At 50.0% G+C, this 21421-nt stretch overlaps 1 protein-coding gene across 1 annotated transcript in view; it reads left to right on the top strand.

Annotated features, from left to right (window-relative positions):
• Positions 1-235: 235 nt before the first annotated feature.
• The window catches only part of RAB43 (RAB43, member RAS oncogene family), a 33547-nt gene continuing 12361 nt past the window's right edge, over positions 236-21421 (top strand). The window contains exon 1 of the mRNA XM_047097456.1: positions 236-551. Within this exon, the coding sequence (XP_046953412.1) occupies positions 342-551 (210 nt within the window). The 5' untranslated portion in view covers positions 236-341. The remainder of the gene's footprint in view (positions 552-21421) is intronic.

Raw genomic sequence — 21421 nt, 5'->3', positions numbered from 1 at the left:
GCCGGGGCCGTGCGGGGGGCGGAGCCTGGCCGCGGCAGGGCTGAGGCCGGACCTGAGGGCCGGACTGGCCGGGAGCTAGCAGAGGGCCGGCCGCGAGCTTTGCGGAGGAGGGACCGGGAGAGTCCCGGGCGGAGCCTAGGCCGGTGGGCTCCGGCCCGGCCGGGGGCGGGGCGGAAGGGCGGAGGGGCGGGGCCGGGGCGGGCCCGGGTTGGGGCCGGCAGTCGGCGGCGCCCCTTCTTCAGGTGTTGCGGTGGTTCCACGTCGCCTGGCGGTCCGTAGCTTCCGTGAGCCCGGGCTGCCCCCAGCGTCCGGAGCGCCGGCCCTTCGGCTCCCGCGCGGCCATGGCGGGGCCGGGCCCGGGCCCGGGCCAGGGGGACCCGGACGAGCAGTACGATTTCCTGTTCAAGCTGGTGCTGGTGGGCGACGCGAGCGTGGGCAAGACGTGCGTGGTGCAGCGCTTCAAGACGGGCGCCTTCTCCGAGCGTCAGGGCAGCACCATCGGCGTCGACTTCACCATGAAGACGCTGGAGGTCCAGGGCAAGCGGGTCAAGGTGGGAGGCCCGGCCTGGGGTCGCCGCGCGGGGGGTGGTTTGGCCTTCTCTGACTGCGGCGCGGCCGGGGCAACGACGGGCACTGGGGGTCGACCAGGGACCCCGGAAGGCGCGCTCCCCCAGCGGGGGCAGGGGCTGGTTCAACCCCAGACCGCAGCGAGCGCCCCGGATTGTTCTGAGGTTCTGACAAACCCCTTTCATTTCCCCTTACCCTTCCTCCTGTAGTAGCAGGCCTGGGCCTTAGGGTCTAGGTCAGGTTCAGTCCTCAGAGCGCCGGCCTTGGGGTGTGTGTGTGCGGGTGTGGGTGTGTGTGTTTGGGGATAGTGTGGGGGAGGAGTCCCTGCCCTCCCGAGCTCACACCCTGGGGGCACTTTGCTCCAAAATAACTTCGCCGGTGGAAGGCAGCAGAGCGCCTCGGAGTGCGGGGTATAGAAGGGCCCATGGTTGGCCTGACCCTTCCCCACCGCGATCGAAGGCCCTAGCTCGGCCCCGGGCTGGGAGAACCCGGCCAGAAAACTACCCCTTCCCCCCTCCCTCCAAGACTAGAAAGGATCAGGAAGTAGTTGCTTCTAGGACCGGAGGGCCAAAACTTTTTGTCAGAATTTCCGGCCTGGCCACGCCTCCCTGCAGTCTCTTTGTGGACCTGGTGGTGGAACTTTACTCGACTAGGGCCAGCACTGGGTCCCCTCCCCCATCTGGAGTTTGATAGAAACTGAAAAGTTCACAGATACCGGAAGGTGGGGGAGAGGACCAAACTTTGGCAATGGCTCTGAATAGAAACAGCAGGATGTAGTTGCCACAATGTCCTGGCGGTGGTTTGATAAATAATATTTGTGATTAATGAATCAGAGTTTTCTTAACCTGGGTGCCAGCTCTCCCTAATAGAGTTAGGAGATCGTGGCCAGGACAGAGCATTGTTTTTGCCCAGTAACTTTACTTAACTGAGCTGTGCAGAAATCTTTTCCATTCTTTCATGGTTTTGAATTCACATGATCTCCAGGACGGCTCTTAAGAGCACCGGGCAGGGGCGTCACAGGGCAAGTGTTTTCTCCTGTTATCTCTGTGTTTTCTAGAAGATGAGCCAGAGTACTGAAGTCCCTTGAGGCCTGATGCTCTGGTGCTTTGCGTCCCTGGGCCGCTGGAGCCCTGCTCATGTTTGCCTTTTGCCAGGGTACTTCGCTCTTTGTTTCTGCAGAATTGGGATAATTTGTGGGTGTTGCCTACCTCCTGTCTCTCCGTGGAGAAAAAGTAAGCCAACAAACTTTACATGACCGCAGTGCCCCTAGAATGGATGTGCCAGAGGAAGCAGAAACTCCCTACCTGAAGCGTTTGTTGTTTGTTTGTTGTTGTTTTTAAACAGTCTTTTTGGTTTCTGTGTGTTTTGGTTTCTTTCGGAGAGCAGAAAAAAGGAGCAGCGTGTGGCAGGCAGCTTTGAGTCATTATTTGGGACCACCCCTTTGGAGCAGATGGTGAGGGAAAGGGCTGTAGGATGGGTGGGGTGTGTCTCTGGATGAGTCTGTGCCCTGTGATGATGCCAGCAGCCACAGGGAAAGCGGAGTGCCTAAAATATAGGCATAAATAGCCGTGGTGTTCCTGTGAGCTGTCGGCCTTCTCCTGCACCCAAGTGTTTGTGGTGACTGGGTGCTGACGGTGGTCAAGGAGGGGGCAGGGTGTTCCTGTTTACCTGGTGTGATAACAGCCTGTGCCCCGGTGGAGCCCAGGGTGTACTGTGTACCCGGGCACAGGTTATGCAATGCAGCGCAGGCAGTTTGTGATTTCTTTTCCTTATGGTCACCTCCGCATTCAGAACAGTATGGGGATGGTAAAACCCCTTGGTAGTTACGACGGCTGCCCTTCTTGAGAGTCTGTTGTGTGCCAGCTGTTTTACGGCTGTGTGTGTGTGTGTGTGTGTGTGTTTAATGGTTATGTATTTTGAGAGGGGGAGGGGGCAGCGAGAGAAGGAGAGAGAATCTCAAGCAGGCTTTGCACTGTTAGCGCAGAGCCTGACGTGGGGTTCCATCTCACGACTGTGAGATCCTGACCTGAGCCAAAATCAAGAGTCAGATGCTTGACTGCCTGAGCCACCCAGGCACCCCTACAGATGTGTCCTTATTAACCCTGTCTGGCATAGGACAGGCTTGCCCCAGGGCACACAGCAGGTAATGGTAGCAGTGGGAATTTTCTTCCACTGTTTCGGTCTCCACAGCACTGAGGTCTTTCCCCTTACACCAGACTGCTTCTTAGAATCTGATTGTTGGGAGTGGGAAAGTCTTTGGCAATTATTTCTCTCTTCATTTTGTAGTCAGAGAAACGTGGGGCCCAGGATGCTAAAGAGGCTTTGAATTAAAACCGAGCAAAAAAAACACAAAAAACACAAAAAACTGTGAGCAGCAGTGGGTGGGGGACTTTTGGGGTTCCAATGACTCAGAAGGAGCAAGTCACTTTTGCTTTCTGAGTCTGTTTCCTCATCCATAAAACACCTCAGAGGTGTCTTTTTTTTTTCCCCCTCAAAAAACCCACCAGGTTTATTAAAGTTTAATTTATGCTCCTTAAACATTTCCCATTTTAGGTGTGCTGTTCTGTGAATTTTGACAAACGTATACAGTCCCATAATCACCCCCACAATCACAATATAGAATACTTCCAGCGACCCAGAAAGTTCCCTTGTGTCCCTTTGTGTCAGTGTCCTCCCTTCACCCCAGCCCCTGGCAATCACCGATCTGTTTTCTGTCCCTATAGTTTCAGCAATGTGATTTTAACTGGAACCTTTGGTGAGCCAGGTTTTATTGTTATTGTTCCTGCAGAAAGTGTGTCCGTATCAGGGGTTTAGTTTAAAACCTTTCCAGGGGCTGTTGGGGTTCCAACAAGCATCCAACATGATCTCCCAAACCTCCTCTCCATGTGCCACAGGCTTTTGTTAGAGCTCCAACAACCCAGAGATAGATCACCCGGTGTTTAACCCTCTGAACGCCAGTGCGAGGCAGGGCGGGTGGGGTGGGGTACTGCTGCAGGGGTGAAGGGGGAAGGCCGAGGGGCCACAGGTTCTGGCTTCTCACCCAGCCAGAGTAATACTCCTTTTATCCACTTCTGTATTAAGGGTCCACTTGTTTCTATTTGACTGAAAAGTTCTGCTAAAAACTGTTTGAAATGTCACAGATCTAATCAAACTTCCTTATTTCTATAGTCACTTCCTGTTGCAACCACAATAACATCCAGACTCCTTAGGACCTGAGGAGTGGGCCCCCGTCTACCTGGGCTGATTTCATGTCCCTCCCTCTGTCCCTCACTTGCTGCTGTCTAGCCTCGCTAGCCCTTTCTGCCTTGAGGTCTTTGTATCTGTCCCCCTGCCTATCACACCGTGTTCCTATATCCCCCTGCTGCTTCATTATTTGGCTCCCACTGCAAATGCCTTCTCTTCAGAGAGAGGCCTTCCCTGACCTTCTAGACCCTCTCTCCCATTACAGTATAAGTTCATAGCACTTATTAGGACTTGAAATTACTCGTTTGTTGGTCCCCTCCTGTACGATGTATATCAGCTCCTTGAAAGCGCAGGGATCTAGTCTGCCTTATGGGCCTATGAGTCCCTAGCACATTGTTAAGACACATGATGTGCAGTACATGTTTGTGCATTGATTTTTATTAATAGAGGGGAAGCTGAGGCCAAAATAAATGAAGTGACCAGCATGCCCAAGGCTACACACAAGTCGGTGGCAAAACCAGGACTTGAGCCCAGGGTCTGCCTGGGTCCCAAGCCTAGTGCTTGTTTTCATACTCAACACCTCCCTGCCTCCCCCGCCCGCCCCCCATCTGAGTCCCTCTGAGTTCATAATAATGACCCTCAGAGTCTGCAAGTTAATGAATCTAGTAAAAATGCAGTTGCAGCCACCGCACTTTGAGACAAGAATGTGGACTTGGGCATTTCATAGATTTTTCAGGAATAAGGGTTGAAGCCTCAGTGAGTTCCAGCATGTTTGTCCACTAACAGAACATCTAGCCAGCCTTGAACAGCCCACATAGCCTGCTGTGCTGGTTAGGAAGGCACCTTATGGGGTGACAGGTTCCTGTGCCCAACCTCCTGGGGATTCCTGAGGCTCTGGCTATGCAGGTTGAACTTCAAGAGTGAACCTGGGGGGCGCCATCTTGCACACCGTGCAGTCTCTGAAAGAGAGCACTGGCTTAGGAGTCTGTAGGTCTGAATCTTCCATCCAGCTCTGGCACAACCGTGGTGAATTCCTTTTCCCTTCTTGGAGCCCATGGCTTGCTTCCTCATTTTTGAGTTGGGACTAATGATCTTTGCCTGCTTCTTAGGGCTGTTGGAAAACTATGGACGTACTTAAAATAGTGTAAAAATTCCCCTTACATATTTTTGAATGGATGATCCATCCACGTGGTCCAGAATTTCAAAATTTCGAAGACATAAAAGGGCATACAGTTAAAAAAAAAAAAATCTCCCTTTGACCCCCAACTCCGCGGTGCCCTCTAAGAAGAGACAACCAGTGTTACTCATTTCTGGTCTATCCTGAAAGTGGCGTTGCGGATAAAATCAAGGAATTGCAAATATGAGGACTTACATTATTATTGCTGTTGTTACCATTTTTCCTCCTCAGAGCAGACAGGTGATTTCTTAACTCGCCCCTCCTCCACCCCTCACTCCCCGCCCCGCCCACCTCACTGTCCCCCAGGAAATCTCAGCCGGTTCTAAATCCTTAAAACATTCTGACCGCTCCTCTACTCTCTCTTATCTAGGACAATACAAAGGCCTGTTATGTAAACTCATTTTGCAGATCGCTGGGGACACAGGCCTCAAGTCCACACACAGAGGTTAGCCTTGTCGAATTGTACCCCCTTTATTCAGCTCTCTGTCGGGTTCACTCTCCCCTTGTTGGGGAGGTTGCCAGATCTCTCCTTCACAGAGGTAAAGTTTATGCCCTTGGGCCTGGGCCTCCAGATTTCAGGACCTTGGGCCTTGGCTCTCAAGCTTCCCCGGGCCCTACAAGTAATCTTTGTTTTTGTAGCCTGGCACTTTCAAAAGAGGGGGCAGGGGCAGGGAAATAGGCATTGCCTTCTTTTAAAGTTTGCATCCTCTGTCCTTCCAATCGGGATTTTGCGGTTCAGATCAGGTGCTTTTCCTACTTGGATCATATTGGTTGGACTTTTTCAGTTTTGATCAGAAATAGCAAAAGGACTGTTAGATAAGAAAGAAGTACTGGGTCGTGCTGGTTGTCCGAGGAAATCTGTTCTTGATGCCAATGACAGCTATCCCTGTTGCAAAATAAACCTTGCCTCCTGAGGTTTCTGACCCTCCTGAGGCAGCACGTGTAGCGGAAAGACCGTGAAACGAGCTCCAGGAGCAGACCCACGCTGCTCCTTAAGATTTATCACCTTAAAATCTTGGCTTTGCCACGTAGCCCTTTAGGCGTGTGATGTCACCTCCCCTTACCGGCTTCACCCTCAAACTCTGCAAACCCCTTCGCTTTAGGGACCTGGCCCACTGCAGATCATCAGTAAATGGGTGCTGACATTGGTATGGAAATCACCTGGGAGAGAGAGAGAGTGAGTGATGTGGCGAGTCAGGAAGCTTGGGTGCGCAGCGGACCTTACACAAGTCATTTCACTGATCTGTTACCCTGTCAGTGAATGCAGGAAGGATCCTTGTCTTACCTACCCATATGGGGTTTCCCCGTGGCCACCCTGTGAGAGAGACCCTCATCTTACAGAGCAGGACATGGAGGCCTGCGGGTGACAGATCTGAACAGAACTGAGCCTTCTGGCTCCCGGTGCTTCTGCTCACTGTTGGCCATGCCCTCCCCCGCCCCCCGCCCGGTAGTATCCGCACCAACACCACACACACGCAGAAAGGTTGGGGAGGAATGAGTTCAATATCTGGGCTGTCATATATCACTTGCATTTCACACTCTTTGTGTGTTTTGATTAGCAGTACCAAAGCAGCATCCTGATGCCAGGTGCTTGTTACACAAATCCTTGTTAATTCAGATGAATTGGGTGAAGTGGTGCATTTGGCTGGTACGAAAAAAAGAAAAAGCCCATCTTCTAGAATGGCTTACAAAATGCTGTCCTGTTGAACACATAGCGACAGAACCCAAGCAAGGACTGTGAGAGGATCCCTCCAGCCCGCTGGGAGGGATTAGTAAGTGAAGACCATTTCTCATTAGCAGCTCCTGTATATACACCACGACACACATGGACTTCTCTGATCTGACTTGCTCTACTGTGCCTCGTAAGCCTCTGTTTCCCAGATTGGAAAGAGGCGAATTTAACCCGAGATGAGGTGTGTGAGCATCGGCGGTTCTTAGAGGTTTTCTCACCTATTCGTCAACGTTTGAGGTGACACCATCCCAAATTTGGAGCGTGACTAAGGAGCGATGTGCCTGATTTGTAAAAAATAGCAACCCCAGAACCTGATGTGTCCACGGGTGCTGCGCCTTTCAAAAGAGTCTCCTTGAAAAATTGTACACGTATTTCCCAGATGTTTAACCAGCTGCGATGATCCTTATTCAAATTCTTCAGAATGTACAGATCTTTTTTTTTTTAAGTTTATTTATTTATTTTGAGAGAGAGAGAGAACAAGTGAGAGAGGGAGAGAGAGAGAATCCCAGTCTCCTCACTGCCAGCACAGAGCCTGATGTGGGGCTCAAACTCATGAACCATGAGATCATGGCCTGAGCCGAAATCAAAGAGTAGGACGCTTAACCGACTGAGCCACCCAGGCACCCTGCAGCTCTTACTTTTGGCAGGACTTTCAGGGATGTATTTGAACACCTGCCATAGTGTTAAGCAGTTCTTCGGTCCAAAACGAGGTCTGACTATAAAATCTCAAATCTGGTGTACGGCAGGCCAGGGGGCTTGCCCAAGTGCCCTGATGGCAACTGCAGTGTGTGTTGGGCAGTGACAGGTCATTGGAGTGTGTCCCGTCTTGAGGCAACTGCTTTTTAAATGGATGCCATTCATCCTTTTTTTTTTTTTTTTTAAGTTTATTTATTTTGAGAGAGAGCACGTGCACATGAGCGGGGGAGAGGCAGAGAGAGAGAATCCCGAGCCCGATGCAGGGCTCTATCCCACAAATTGTGGGATCTTGAGCAGAGTCGAAATCAAGAATCAGACGCTTAGCCAACTGAGCCACCCAGGTGCCCCGGGGATGCTGTGTATCTTGATGTGAGAGGCACACAGCTGATGGTTAGTGGGTTACGGTAGCTGATGGTGAGGATGTTGGACCATTTCCCTGAAAAAATTTTTCTTATAATTTCAAGCCAGGTAATCCCCACTCCTGCCATTTTCATGCCTGAGAAGGGTAAAAATCCAATAGTTTTTAAAATTAAAAATATTCCGTTTACATTTTCTAATGAAAAACTTTGATTTTTTTAAATTTATTTAACTTGTTTTTTTATTCTTGGGTTTTAACTCTCTAATGGATACACAAACAGTAGGTGATTTCGTGATGAAAAAGTGGATCAAAGCTGTCAGAATAAACTTCAGTTCGCTAGCTCTGAATTGTGCGTATTTGCCATGTTTACGTGATAGATGAATTACATAGAAAAAGATCAATTTTATAAAATACATGAACATTCTTTGAAATACATAGAAAAGAGTCTATTTTATTGAAACCACAAGGTAAATTAAATACCTCTGTGTGCACTCTGACTCTAGGGTTTTCTTTGGGTTATTTTCCCCAGAATAAGCCCTTGATACGTGCTGACTGAATGAACGAGCAAGTAGTGAGAGGGAGGGAAGGGTAGAGAAGGAGGGAGAAGGGAGAGACTTCTAAGGAAAGGGTGACGGTGGGGCTCTGCTTGAAGAGTGGGGTTCACACATCAGCTGAAGGGCTCCTGGCCAGGGAGGCGAGTTAAATGGCTGATGAGAGCAGGAGACCTTATGGGGAACTCCGTGTTTTGTTTTGTTTGATTTTATGACTTTTGAGAAATAGTACCACCACAGCACAAGTTGATGGGGAAAGTTTTATAGACTAGTTTGCTAAAAGGCCTGATCTCTTGGGACACCTTGGTGGCTCAGTCGGTTGAGTGTCCGACTTCGGCTCAGGTCATGATCTCGCAGTTCGTGAGTTCGAGTCCTGCGTCGGGCTCTGTGCTGACAGTACGGAGTCTGGAGCCTGCTTCAGATTCTGTCTCTCTCTCTCTCTCTCTCTCTCTCTCTCTCTCTCTCTCTCTCTCCCTCTCTCCCTCCCCACCCCCCACTTGTACTCTGTCTCTCAAAAATAAATAAACACTAAAAAAAGTTAGATCTCTTAAAACTTAATTGGCAAAGTTAGGCTAATTTGATGCAAAATGGTCACACAGTTGGTACTTTCAAGCCTAACATGAAAAACTCATTAAGTATTAAAAGGACTCCAAGCTATAGAATTCCCACTAGATTCTTCTTTTTACCAGTCAGGGTTTCCCCTGCCTCTGAGCAGGAGCGTGGTAATGGATGGAAGGCCGTGGCTATTAAGATGCTTTGGGGCAGTTTGCTCTGCGTGTGTGCACATGTGTGTAAACAGTACAGATTGTTATTTTGCTTTACATGAGTTGGCCTTACTGGACTAGCTTGTCTAAAGTAGCATTCTACCAAGTTCCTTTAAAAAAAAAATCTTTATTGGGGTGCCTGGGCGGCTCTGTCAGTTCAGCCTCTGACTCTTGATTTCAGCTCAGGTCTTGATCTCAGGGTCGTGAGTTCAAGCCCTGCGTTGGCCTCCACCCTGGGTGTGGAGTCTACTTAAAAAAAAAAAAAATTCTTGGGGGGAACCTGGGTGGCTCAGTCGGTTAAGCATCTGACTTTGGCTCAGGTCATGATCTCACGGTTCCTGAGTTTGAGCCCTACAGCTGTGCTGACAGCTCGGAGCCTGGAGCCTGATTCTGTGTCTACTTCTCTCTCCACCCCTCCCCTGCTTACACTCTGTCTCTCTTTCTCTCAAAAATAAATAAACATTAAAAAAAAATCTTGGGGTGCCTGGGTGGCTCAGTTGGTTAAGCGTCTGACTCTGGTTCAGCTCAGGTCACAATCTCACGGTTTCATGAGTTCGAGCCCTGCATCGGGCTCTTTGCTGACAGTGCAGAGCCTGCTTGAGATTCTCTTTCTCCCTTTCTCTCTCTGCCCCTCCTCTGCTCACATTGTCTCTGTCTCTCTCAAAATAAATAAATAAACTTAAAAAAAAATTGAAAAAAGTCTTTACTGAGATACAATCCATATCCTGTAGAACTCCCGTGTTGAAAGTGTTCAGTTCAGGGTGGTGATGGCGTGTACTCACAGAGTTGTATAACTGTCAGCACACTTAATTGCCAGGTATTTTCATCGCCCCAAGAGACACCTTCTACCTGTTAGCATTCGCTCTTGTTGCTGCCTCCCCATGCCCCTGGCAACCACCTGTCTACTTTCTGCCTCTATAGATTGCCTGTTCTGGACATTCTGTGTAAGTGGAACCCACAATGTGGCGGGTATTCCCGCATCTAGCTTCTTTCGCTGAGCATAACGTTTTCGCGGTCTGTGTTCCTTTATATCCTTTACTTGCCTTACTTTTTTTTTTCTTCCTACCACTTACCACCACCCCACATCACACGCTTTCTTGTTGGTTCCCAGGCCCGGGAGGGAATGTGAGCTCTGCTGTGTCTCTATTCCACTGCCCCCTCTCTGTTGTTGAACGAACTGGATGAAGCCTTCTGCCCTCACTGTTCAGTGACTGCCTTTTTCCACGTCACAAAGTACGTCTTTGCCTTTGGCGGATCCAATATTTGTCTCTCTCCCATGCTACCCTCTAGTAATTGGGAAATCCACATACCCTATTTCTACTTATCTTGTTAAATGTTAAATGCGTATTCAAACTTATATTTTTCTACCTGTGGTCTAGAATCAGCATTTATTTCTTTGACCCTAAGAGTACAAGAACCTGGCACATTCTCCCTGTGTGTTTATTGCCTCCTCATCCCCAATTTCCACGTTGAAATCATCTAAAACTTGCATGTCAGATCATTGTTGATTTTTTTTTTTTGGCATTATGCATTAGATAGAAACAGTATGAAAATTCCTATACTTCTGAAGGCCTAAGGAATTTTTTAAAATGTCTCTCATAAGCTCCTTCTTGTCATTTTCCCTGTTCTCTCCTCCAGAGCTTGCATGGGACAGGAGCTGGAACTTAGGGTCTCTTCTCCACATCGCTTGCCTTCTCCTCCACCTTAACTGCGTTGTGTTCTGTTGTGCTGTATTCTGGACAAAACCTGGGCTCCACCTTCTGGCACAACGATTTCCTTTTGAGCTGTATCTGTTCTGATCATTCATCTCTCGGTTTCTTTATTTTGATAAATACGATTTTCGTTCCCAAGATCTCTAGCTGGTTTTTTCATATCCGTAATACCTTCATTCTGAGGTTGTTATTAATACTCTCATTTTCCCTGACTTTTTACTGTGACAACTTTCAAGCATAACAGAAAAGGTGAAAGAACACAGTAAACCGCGAAACCTGGATTTGGCCACTGTTCGTATTTTGCTGTGTGCCTTATCTTTCTGTATATGTAATATAATTTTTTTTTTAGTTTATTTATCTATTTGGAGAGAGGGTGAGCGCACCAGCAGGGGGAGGGGCAGAGACAAAGAGAGGGAGAGAGAATCCCAAGCAGGCTCCACACTGTCACCACAGAGCCCAGTGTGAGGCTTGAACTCACGAACTGTGAGATCATGACCTGAGTCGAAATCAAGAGTTGGGTGCTTAACCTACTGGGCCACCCAGGCATCCCTCTTCCTAATGACTTTCTTTTTATTTATTTATTTATTTATTTATTTATGTTTGTTTGTTTGTTTGTTTGTTTAAATTTACATCCAAATTAGTTAGCATTTAGTGCAACAATGATTTCAGGAATAGATTCCTTAGTGCCCCTTACCCACTTAGCCCATCCCCCCACCCCCTCCCACAACCCCTCCAGTAACCCTCAGTTTGTTCTCCATATTCATGAGTCTCTTCTGTTTTGTCCCCCTCCCTGGTTTTATATTATTTTTGTTTCCCTTCCCTTATGTTGATCTGTTTTGTCTCTAAAGTCCTCATAGGAGTGAAGTCATAGGATATTTGTCTTTCTCTGACTGACTAATTTCACTTAGCATAATACCCTCTAGTTCCATCCACGTAGTTGCAAATGGCAAGATTTCATTCTTTTTGATTGCCGAGTGATACTCCATTGTAGATATATACCACATCTTCTTTATCCATTCATCCGTCAATGGACATTTGGGCTCTTTCCATACTTTGGCTATTGTTGATCGTGCTGCTATAAACATGGGGGTGCATGTGTCCCTTCGAAACAGCACACCTGTATCCCTTGGATAAATACCTAGTAGTGCAATCGTAGGGATTATGGCTTTCTTAATAACATTGCTTTCTCTAGCTTATTTTATTGTAAGAATATAGTATATAGTACATATAACATATAAAACACATGCTAATTGACTGTTTATGTTATCTACAAGTCTTCCAGTCAACAGTTAAGCTATTCGTAGATACGTTTTTGAGAGTCCAAAGTTACCCCCAGATTTTCAACTGCCCAGGGGGTTGGCATGTCTAACCCCCACATTGTTCAAAGGTCAATTGTATTTCTATAATAGCTTCTACTGTCTAGCCGATTTTTAAGCTTTTCCAACTTTTCTCCCAAATGTCTTTTATAGTGTGTTTCCTCTTTGAACCAGAGTCTAGTACAGGCTTGGTCCAGAACAACACCTTGCTACCTTTTTTTTTTAAATGACTTTTTTTTTTTTCAATGATACTGATTTTTTTTTTTTTTTTCTTTTTTAAGATTCGCTCCCTGGATTTGTCTTGTGGTTTCCTCGGGGCGTCTTTGGACTTGTCCCTTTGTCTCCTGTATTTCCTGTAAACTGGAGATTGGGTTAGAGGCTCACTTTGGCTCTGGTGGGATGGTTTGGGCAAGAATGAATCATAGGTAATGTTGTGTGCTGCCCATTTGCACCACGGCAGGCAGTACCGGGTGCCAGGTTACCTACCCCCTGGTACTGATGCCTTCTTTGATCACTTGGTGAGGGGAGCGTCTGCCAGATTTCTCTGTTCACGTTTATTGTTAAAAGGTTCCTTTTTGCTCTTGGCTTGTTTCTTGGGGGATCACTTCAGAGCCATGGCCTTGACCTGGCCTTTTCTGCCTGGAGCAGCAGACAGGATGAAATGGGATTGAAAGGGAAAAACTCCTAACGTTTAGAAGGTACTCTGCCCGGCTTAATTACAGTTGTTGGTAGAATTTACCGTCTGACACCCTGAGACACCAGCTGCATATCGGGGAGATCATTAAATAGAGACTCATTCATGGGTTATCCATCCATTCTGTAACTACCTCCTCTTTCCCCAGGTACCGTTCTAAGCTCTGAAGAGAAAAAAAGGGGAATAAGAGACAGTTCCTGTTCTTTAGGAGCTCACATCTGGTTGGGGCAACAGATATGTAAACATAGCTAGCGTGCAGGCTGTGAATGTTGCTGCCCAGTTTCTGAACCCAGAATTGGAGCATGTGGCCTGACAAGTAAGTATGTGTGTATTTATTGTGGCCACAAGATCGAATATGGAAAATTAGGACCGGGACACCTGGGTGGCCCAGTCGGTTGAGCCTCTGACTTCAGCTCAGGTCATGGTCCCCCGGTTCGTGAGTTCGAGCCCCACATTGGGCTCGCTGCTGTCAGCGCAGAGCCCTCTTAAGATCCTCTGTCCCCCTCTCTCTGACCCTCCCCTGCTAGCACTCCCCCCAAAATAAATACACATTTAAAAAAAGAAGAAGAAGAAAAGAAAATTAGGACTGTTCCCACAAAGCAGGGCCCTGTGGTTGCCATGGCTGTCCTAGGGGTGTTGGCTGAGTGCCATAGGGCCACAGAGGAGGCAGCAGTCCGCTCTCCCCAGGGTTGCAGAGGCAGGGAGTTTCGAGCTTAGGTAGGCCCTGGAAGATAAGTCAGTGTCCCGTTGAGGAAAGAGAGAAGGGGCTTTGCTACCAGGGCCACATATGCACAAAGCCATGGAGGTGTGGGAGAGGAAGTGTGGGTATTCGTCCAAGTCCAAAGTGGCTGGAGTGTGTTGGGGTGGGGGCAGGGATGAGCATAAGGAGGGGGCTCAAGACCAGACTTCTGAACATAGAAGGCGTGTCAACGGTGTCCTGAGAGCCGTGGGAAGCGTTCTCTGGAAGACCCACTGTTTGTCCCTCAGGGTTGATGTGGGCGGGAGGCACGATCAGCTGTGGCTGAGTGGAGGGGCGCCCAAGGGGTCAAGGCCGAGCAGGTATCCCTGCTTGGTGCACTCTCCATTAACCCTAGTGGCAGGGCACTGGAGGGACACCTTGAGGGAAGGCAGAGCTCAGTTTGGGACGTATGGCATACAACCCTTCTGTGGGTTGGGTCCTTGCTGCTGAGGAAGTTTGGAAAAAGAGAAGCCGGTGAATTAAGGGAATTACTGTTGAGGCAGTGAGGGCTCTACCAGACCGTTTACCCAGAGAGTCTGAGCTTGTGGCCATGGCTTTAGGAATGCTGCCGTTGCTTGTTCTCGGCCTTTCCTGGGAGGCATGGGTTGTTGCCACAAGGAGCCAGCAGCCCACCCTGTTTGTTATGGGCTCTTCCTGGCCTAGCGGGGGACTGCCTGATCACTGAATCAGGTGGGGGGGCCTCCTGGCGCCCTGCTTGGGTCAGGTCCCTCTCTGTTTCCCCGCAGCACCTCAAAGGGCCTGTGAGTGCAGTTTGGTGGCAGCAGGGAAGGGGGACGGGTGGGAGGAAGGGCTTGGGTTGTGCTGGATGGTCACCGCTTCCCTGTGAGAAGGAGGAGGGGTGTCCCTGGGGAGCCAGTGGCCCTTTGCTAGCGACCGAGGCAGGACTCATTGGTCAGAGGTTCTGGTCTTTTTCCCACGTCGTGCCTTTTCCCCATGCAGACTGTTCAGGAAGGGGTTTGACTGATTCCTGCAGGAGGTATGAATCATCAGTGAGGTTTCTTGGAAGAAAGAAAACAAAACAAAACCAAACAAAGCATTTAAGGTTTGTGGAGGAGCCATACACAGTAAAGGTCATGGGGTTTTAGAATCAGACCAAGCTCTTCTGCCAACGGCTTCCCTGTGACCCTTTGACCCCTGGTGTAGAAAGTCATAAACCTTCTAGAGCTGTCGTGAGGATGAGATGGACTGGCAGATGTGAGCAGTAACACTGGTGGTGCCTGATGTTCTCGAAGCACGTTAGAACCCCTCCTGTGCCCCGTGCCCCCCCCAGCCCTGCAGAGCGGGGCTGGTCGCTGCTCCTCCCAAGATCCTGGTGAGGAAATACCGACTCCAGGAAGCTACTGAACCATCCTTGGCCCCTCGGCGGATGGAGAACGGGAACCCAAGAGTCCTGATGGCTCTTTGACCTCAGACTACGGGTAACCTGCCGAGGAGGGCTGCTAACAGGGGATGAGAAATCTGTGACGCTGGGACCTGGAGCAGCTGTGTTAGGGGGCAGGAGGAATCTGGACTGAGGAGTCCGTCCCCAGCGCTCACTGCCCGCCACAGAGGAGCCGTCTGTGTTCAGGGCCACGTTGCTTGCCCTTCCCTGTCTTGCCCTTGTCTCCCTCACTCGGTGTCTGCCGTCCTGCTGCCTGTCTTCAGCTAGCATACTGGACGTTCGGCAGCACGTCACTGTCGCTCCTGACGGCACACCCGTGTCTCGATCGTGGCTGGTTGGCAAGCCCCAGGCCACCCTCTTCCTTGGAGGACTGGGGCAGAAGTGACAGCAGCTGGCTGGAGGAGTGGCCTGCAGACTCCACCTCCTGGTTCGACTCCCCACATCCCAAGACATGATGAAAAATAACTCAGGAACTCGTATTTGGGTCAGTCTGACCAGTTTTCAGAGTTTTGTCCTGAGAACTCATTTTCCCAGGGTCCTTTTCTACTATGAAGTAGCAAGTAACTTTCCGTTGTCTGTTCCATCATGCAGGAGAAAGACTGTTCAAATAAAATCTTCTCTTTCCACTGGAGGAGACAGTGCTAGACATAGGTGTTTTGGTAACTCAACCACTAGCAGTGCTTTTAACCTAATGAGCAGAACTGATTTTCCACTGGGGCACATGTGAACTCACTCCTTGGGGACAGCCGGCACAGATCCCTGGAAAGCAGCTTTAGCCCCACTGGGCCTGTTGTCCCCCTCTTGTCCCCTCTCACTGGCCCAACTACCAGGACTTATCTTCAGAAAGCTTCCTTTATTGTTGAGTACCTGGGTCTGTGCCAGGTTGCTGGTAACACAAAGAATAGATGGGGTCTCTCCCCTCAAGAGCCCGTTCATTTTTTTTTCCTAAGTTTATTTATTTTGAGAGAGCAAGAGCGAGCAGGGAAGGGGCAGAGAGAGAGAGAGAGAGAGAGAATCTCAGGCCCTGAACTTTCAGCATGGAGCCCAATGCAGGGCTTGAACCCACAACCCATTGAGATCATGACCTGAGCTGAAATCAAGAGTTGGACACTGAAATGACTGAGCCACCTACGCTCCCCTAGAGCCTATTCTTGATGGCAACAGACAGACTTACAAACCTAGAGCCCCAGACAGACAGCCCTAGGCCAGTTCCCACTAAGAAACCTGTTTTTTTTTGTGTGTGTGCCTACAGAATGGTCATTTGTTAGTTTTGGTTTTTTTTTTTTTGGATTTGCTTTAGGCAGGATTTCCTTTTCTGTTGTCTTGCTACTTTTTTTTTTAGTTCTTTTTTTTTTTTTTTTCAACGTTTATTTATTTTTGGGACAGAGAGAGACAGAGCATGAACGGGGGAGGGGCAGAGAGAGAGGGAGACACAGAATCGGAAACAGGCTCCAGGCTCTGAGCCATCAGCCCAGAGCCCGACGCGGGGCTCGAACTCACGGACCGCGAGATCGTGACCTGGCTGAAGTCGGACGCTTAACCGACTGCGCCACCCAGGCGCCCCTTTAGTTCTTTATTTTGAGAGACGGAGATGGTGAATGGTGGAGGCATAGAGAGAGAGGGAGACAGAGGATCCCAAGCAGGCTCTGCGCTGTGAGCGTGGAGCCCAACACGGGGCTCCACCTCTTGAAACCCTGAGATCATGACCTGTGCCGAAACCAAGAGTCAGACGCTTCACTGACTGACTCACCCAGGCGCCTCAGTCTTGCTGCATTTTATGTTCCTTGCCTGGCCCCCAGGGCACCTTCGTTTGGGACATTTGAATGAAATGTTGAACACAGTCTGCCGTGGGTGCTGTTTTATAGAAGCAAGAACCAGGATGCTAGGGAGCCAGGAAGGAAGAAGAATGAATTCCCCTCTGGGCTGGGGCCTAGGCCTGTGTGTCAGGGAGAGCTCTACTAATCAGATGACTTCTGATCTGGGGTCTTGAAGGTTAGGTAGGAGTTCACCAAAAGGTCAAGATGAATGCCATCTATCCTAGAAAAGGAAGATAAAGGTGTCATCCCTAGTGACTCAGAGGGACACCGTAAACTAGGACTCATTACACATGGAGCTTAGGAGAGAAAATAAGCGTCATCCCTCATCCTGAGACTGCTTCCCCCCACTGAGGCCGTGATCAGTGTGCCCGAGCCCTCCTGTCACCAGGGTGGAAGAAGGACCTGATGAAACCCAGGACTCTTGCAGCCTTGGAATCCCTACCCCTTGCCCATTTGAAACTTACCTGACTGACCCCTGCTGAGTGGGAGTGGGGGCAGCCTCCCTCTTCTGAATGTACATGCTTTGGGAGCCCTTCTCCATCCTAACTGGGCTGCCCTCCTGCCCTCTGTGCCTAGCAGATGCTTCTGAATGTCACTCCAGATGTCAGCAGCCCCAAAAGTTTCCCCTGAAGTTGAGTGTAAGATGTGGAGGCCTGGCTGGGGAAGGTAGGAGAGGCTGGCAGTGTGCCAGGTGGGAGGTGGGAGAGGAGGGAGGGCAGGCTGAGACCTAACCCACAGGACAAAGTCCCTATCTGTCAAGTGAGCATGCGTGCAGAGGACTTCAGGTGAGTGGGGTAGTAGTTTCAACTTGGCAGATGTTCTCTTGGCTTCAGGCTGATTATGGACTTGGGGTAGGGTTCCAAGCTAACTCCATGGTTAGCTTTCCTAAGCCAGGCCCTGGAGCCCAATCTGCTAGATGGAGACCTGGCAGGGCAGGGTGACAAGGCTTTAAGGGCAGACAGGGTGCTCATCTGCCCAGCATGTATTAATCAAGGACCTTCTTCATCCCAGAAGGCTCAGCCGGTTAAGAGTCTGACTCTTGGTTTCGGGTCAGGACATGATCTCACAGTTCATGAGTTTGAGCCTTGCATTGAGCTCTGCACTGACAGCTTGGGATTCTTTCTCTCTCTCTCTCTCTCTCTCTCTGCCTGTCTCCTGGCTTTCTCTCTCTCCTTTTCAAAATAAATAAACTTAAAGATAGATAAAAAGATCTGCGGAGGAAAAGTAAATTGGGGTGAGGGGACAGGACGGACTGCTCTTTTAAGAAAGGGTGGTTGAAAAAAAAAAAAAAAAAAAGGGGCGCCTGGGTGGCGCAGTCGGTTAAGCGTCCGACTTCAGCCAGGTCAGGATCTCGCGGTCCGTGAGTTCGAGCCCCGCGTCGGGCTCTGGGCTGATGGCTCAGAGCCTGGAGCCTGTTTCCGATTCTGTGTCTCCCTCTCTCTCTGCCCCTCCCCCGTTCATGCTCTGTCTCTCTCTGTTCCAAAAAAATATATATAAACGTTGAAAAAAAAATTTTTAAAAAAAAAAAGAAAGGGTGGTTGTGAAAGAGCTGTGAGTGGAGTTGATACTTGAAAGCAGGCTGGAAATGAAGGGTGGTGCCAATCATGCACCAGTCTGGGAGAAGAACACTTCAGGAAGGGGAACATCAAGGGCCAGGGGCTTGGTATAGAGACCTCGGAGTGCTCAGGGATCAGCCAGGAGCACATACGGCCCCAAGGGAAGTTCTGTGGAGGCGAGTAAGGTCCATGCTGCAGGACCTTTAGGCCTTTCCGGGGAGGAGAACGGAGGAGCGACGAGATTCTTAATACTGTTTTAGTGGCTCCACGTTGGCTGTGGGGTAGAGAATGGACCGCAGTGCAGGAGGAAGCCTGGGGCGGGTTTGAGGCCATCCGCAGTGGCCCCGTGTAAGGCTTGGTGACAACAGGTGTGGAGGGCACGGAGCAACGAAGGACTCCGTGTCCATGATTCCTGCTCACCCAGGCCCCTGCTGAGGGTGGAGAGCAAGGAGGTGAGCGGACAGACAGCCAGACAGACAGACTGGCGTGGGCCCAGCACCATGCTCACATGCCTCAGCCAATCACGGGGCTGTCAGAGCCTGCCTTTCTGCTCTGTGCCTCGGGCTGGAGTCTCTGCCTGCAGGCTCTGTTGGGGACCCGGTGAGGTGGCCTGCACGCCTGCCCCAGGTGTCACTTCTGAGAAGTAGAGCCTGCATCATCCTCTCCGATGGAAGGTTCAGGATGGTGCTGGCGTGCTTGCCTGCCTCGTCACCTTCCTGTCTCTTGAGGAGCTGAGGTGGCTAATCACGCTCATTAAACTTTTCACCCAGACCCCCTCGGGGCGCTGCCTAATGGCAAACCTGGGGCTCCGGCAGAGTAGCTTCACTTGGCTGCTGGGAAAGCAGGGCCTCCCCTGGTTTGGCTTCTCGCACCTCTTCTGGAACACAGAGGGCATTTGGGCCAAGAGATTGAGCCTCCTCAACTAAAACCTCCTCTGCGATCCCACGGCAGGACCGCACCGCGCTCAGCAGCCCAGATGTACTTCACAGACATCAGTCAAGAGTGCTTCTCGTCTTAGCCTGGGCTCCCTCTGGAAAATGGCCTGAGACAAGGGCTTGTTCGCAGCTCGTTTGTTTTGGCAACTGGAGAGGGGGAAACAGAGGAGGAAGGACATGTTACAAGGCCGCATCCTCAAGTTGGTCGCTGCCATGGGCAGATAGGGCTTGATCTGGCCGGACATCCCTTGCTCCCCATTGGCCAAGGGTTGATCCATAGGGTTGGTGAGGCCTTCTCACATGTGTGTCACGAAGGCATGAAGGCTTGGTGGTTTGTGCAGCACTGCCCCACCCCCGCCCCTGGCTAGAATCGGAGAGACTCCCAGGTGGGATGGAAGAGATGTCTAATGTATATTTCCCTGCTGCAGACCATCTCCAGTGGCTTCCCATCGCGATAAAAATAAAACCTGCCCTTGACGTTGGCCCGTAAGATCCCACACGTTCTGGCTTCAGTCTGCCTCTGACCGCGTCTCCTTCCATGTCCCTTTTCACTGCCGTCTGGCCACACTGCCCTTTCTGTATCTCCCAACACGGAGAGCTTTGTCCTTCTGGACACTGTTGCGCTGTTCCCTCTGCCCGAACACTGTCCCCATGATTGGCTTCTCATCATCAGGCCTCAGCTCGAGTGCCCCCTTCTGTGACCACGCGAGGAGGCCCCTGTCCCAGGGAGTCTCTCCTATTACCTGTATCCTCTTCAGAGTGCTCGTTACCCTTCTCTGCAAGGATCCTGTCTGCATTCCTGTCTCTCCTTTTGCTGCGATGTGAACCCTGTGTTTGTTTTGTTCCCTGCAGTATCTCCAGTTCCTAGAGCAAGGGCTGGCACACGGCAGAAACTCAGCACACGTTAGATGAACAAGTGGTTGGCCCATGCCCACAGCCCAGTAGGTTTTCCTTTGGGCATTTCATGTATCCTACCTTTTGCATTAAATCTCCTTTGTGTATATTAAAAACACTAGCCAAAAATTGTAAATAGCTACGCAAATGTTGTTAAATGGCTGCATTTATCCAGCACCTTCTCTGTGTTAGGCATTGTGCACACTGAATCTGTCATGTGGTCCTTACTGGACCTTTTTTTTTTCTTTTTTCTTTCTTTTTTTTTTTTTGGAACAGATGAGAAACTGAATTCAGTTGTAGCCCAGAGATAACCGTGCTGGAAAGTGACGGAGTCGGGTCGGTCGGACCCCAAGAGCGCTGACACTGCTCTTTTCCTTCCCTTCCTCTAATGTGGGAGAGGATGAGAATATTGCCAGTCATGGGAAGGACCTACTTTCCAGAAATACCTCCTCCATTGCCACCCAAATTTCACCAATTGGTTGACCCAGATACCTTGACCTGTAGCTATTTTGTTGGCTTTTAATTTAGTTTTTATTTTTATCAGAGTTGTACTTGTGTATGGTTGAAAGAGTCATCTGGTTCAACAAGGCGCGGTACAGAAAGGTCTCCTGATACGGCCACCCGCAGCCTCTGGGGGTAACCCCTTCGAGCTCTTTTCAGTTGATGGGGTTTTTCTATTTATTTTGCTTACATTGCTACCTACCTCCGCCTCCCCCAGTTACACACGTAGTCTGTTGACTTCTGACTTCAGAAGGTGAGAGTTAACTAACTCTCAGTGCCTCCCCAGCCCCCATCACACACGTACACACTCCGCATCCTCCCAGTAGAGTGGTGTGGCGATATTGATTAGATCAGCAGTATGTTCCTTTCAGCACTGTTCTCAGAACGTATTCTGAATTTGTTCCTTTCTCCCCACCTTCGCTGTGGTAACCACAGGGTGCTCACCACCCTGGTCCAACCGCTGTCTTTCACCTGGATGATGGCCCTTGCCTCCTAACTGGTCTCCCCATTTCTGTCCTGGATCTCTTTTGATCTCTTCTCCGGGTGGCAGTCAGAGCGATCCTGTTAGAAAGTAAATCTGATCGCCTCTAAACTCCCACGGTTTCCCACCTTCACTTAGAGTGAAGGCCAAAAGTTCTTGCTGTGGTCTGGAAGCCACTGTGTGATCTGGTCCCCCCTCCCCGCCCCGGTCATCGCTGACTACTCTCTCCCTTTGTATTCTGTGCCAAACGCACCCATCGTCTTGCTTGCTTTGTCTCTGCTTCAGGGCCTTTGCACTTGTTCTCTCTCCCCGAAATACTTCTCTCCCAGACATCTGCACTGGTAGC

This window comes from Lynx rufus, unplaced genomic scaffold (genome assembly GCF_022079265.1).
Source record: "Lynx rufus isolate CCGP_SWC_20201006 ecotype Redwood Valley unplaced genomic scaffold, mLynRuf1.p SCAF_4, whole genome shotgun sequence".
Lineage (NCBI taxonomy): Eukaryota > Metazoa > Chordata > Mammalia > Carnivora > Felidae > Lynx > Lynx rufus.
The sequence above is the reverse complement of the archived record's forward strand: the minus strand, read 5'-3'. Positions and strand labels throughout refer to the sequence as shown.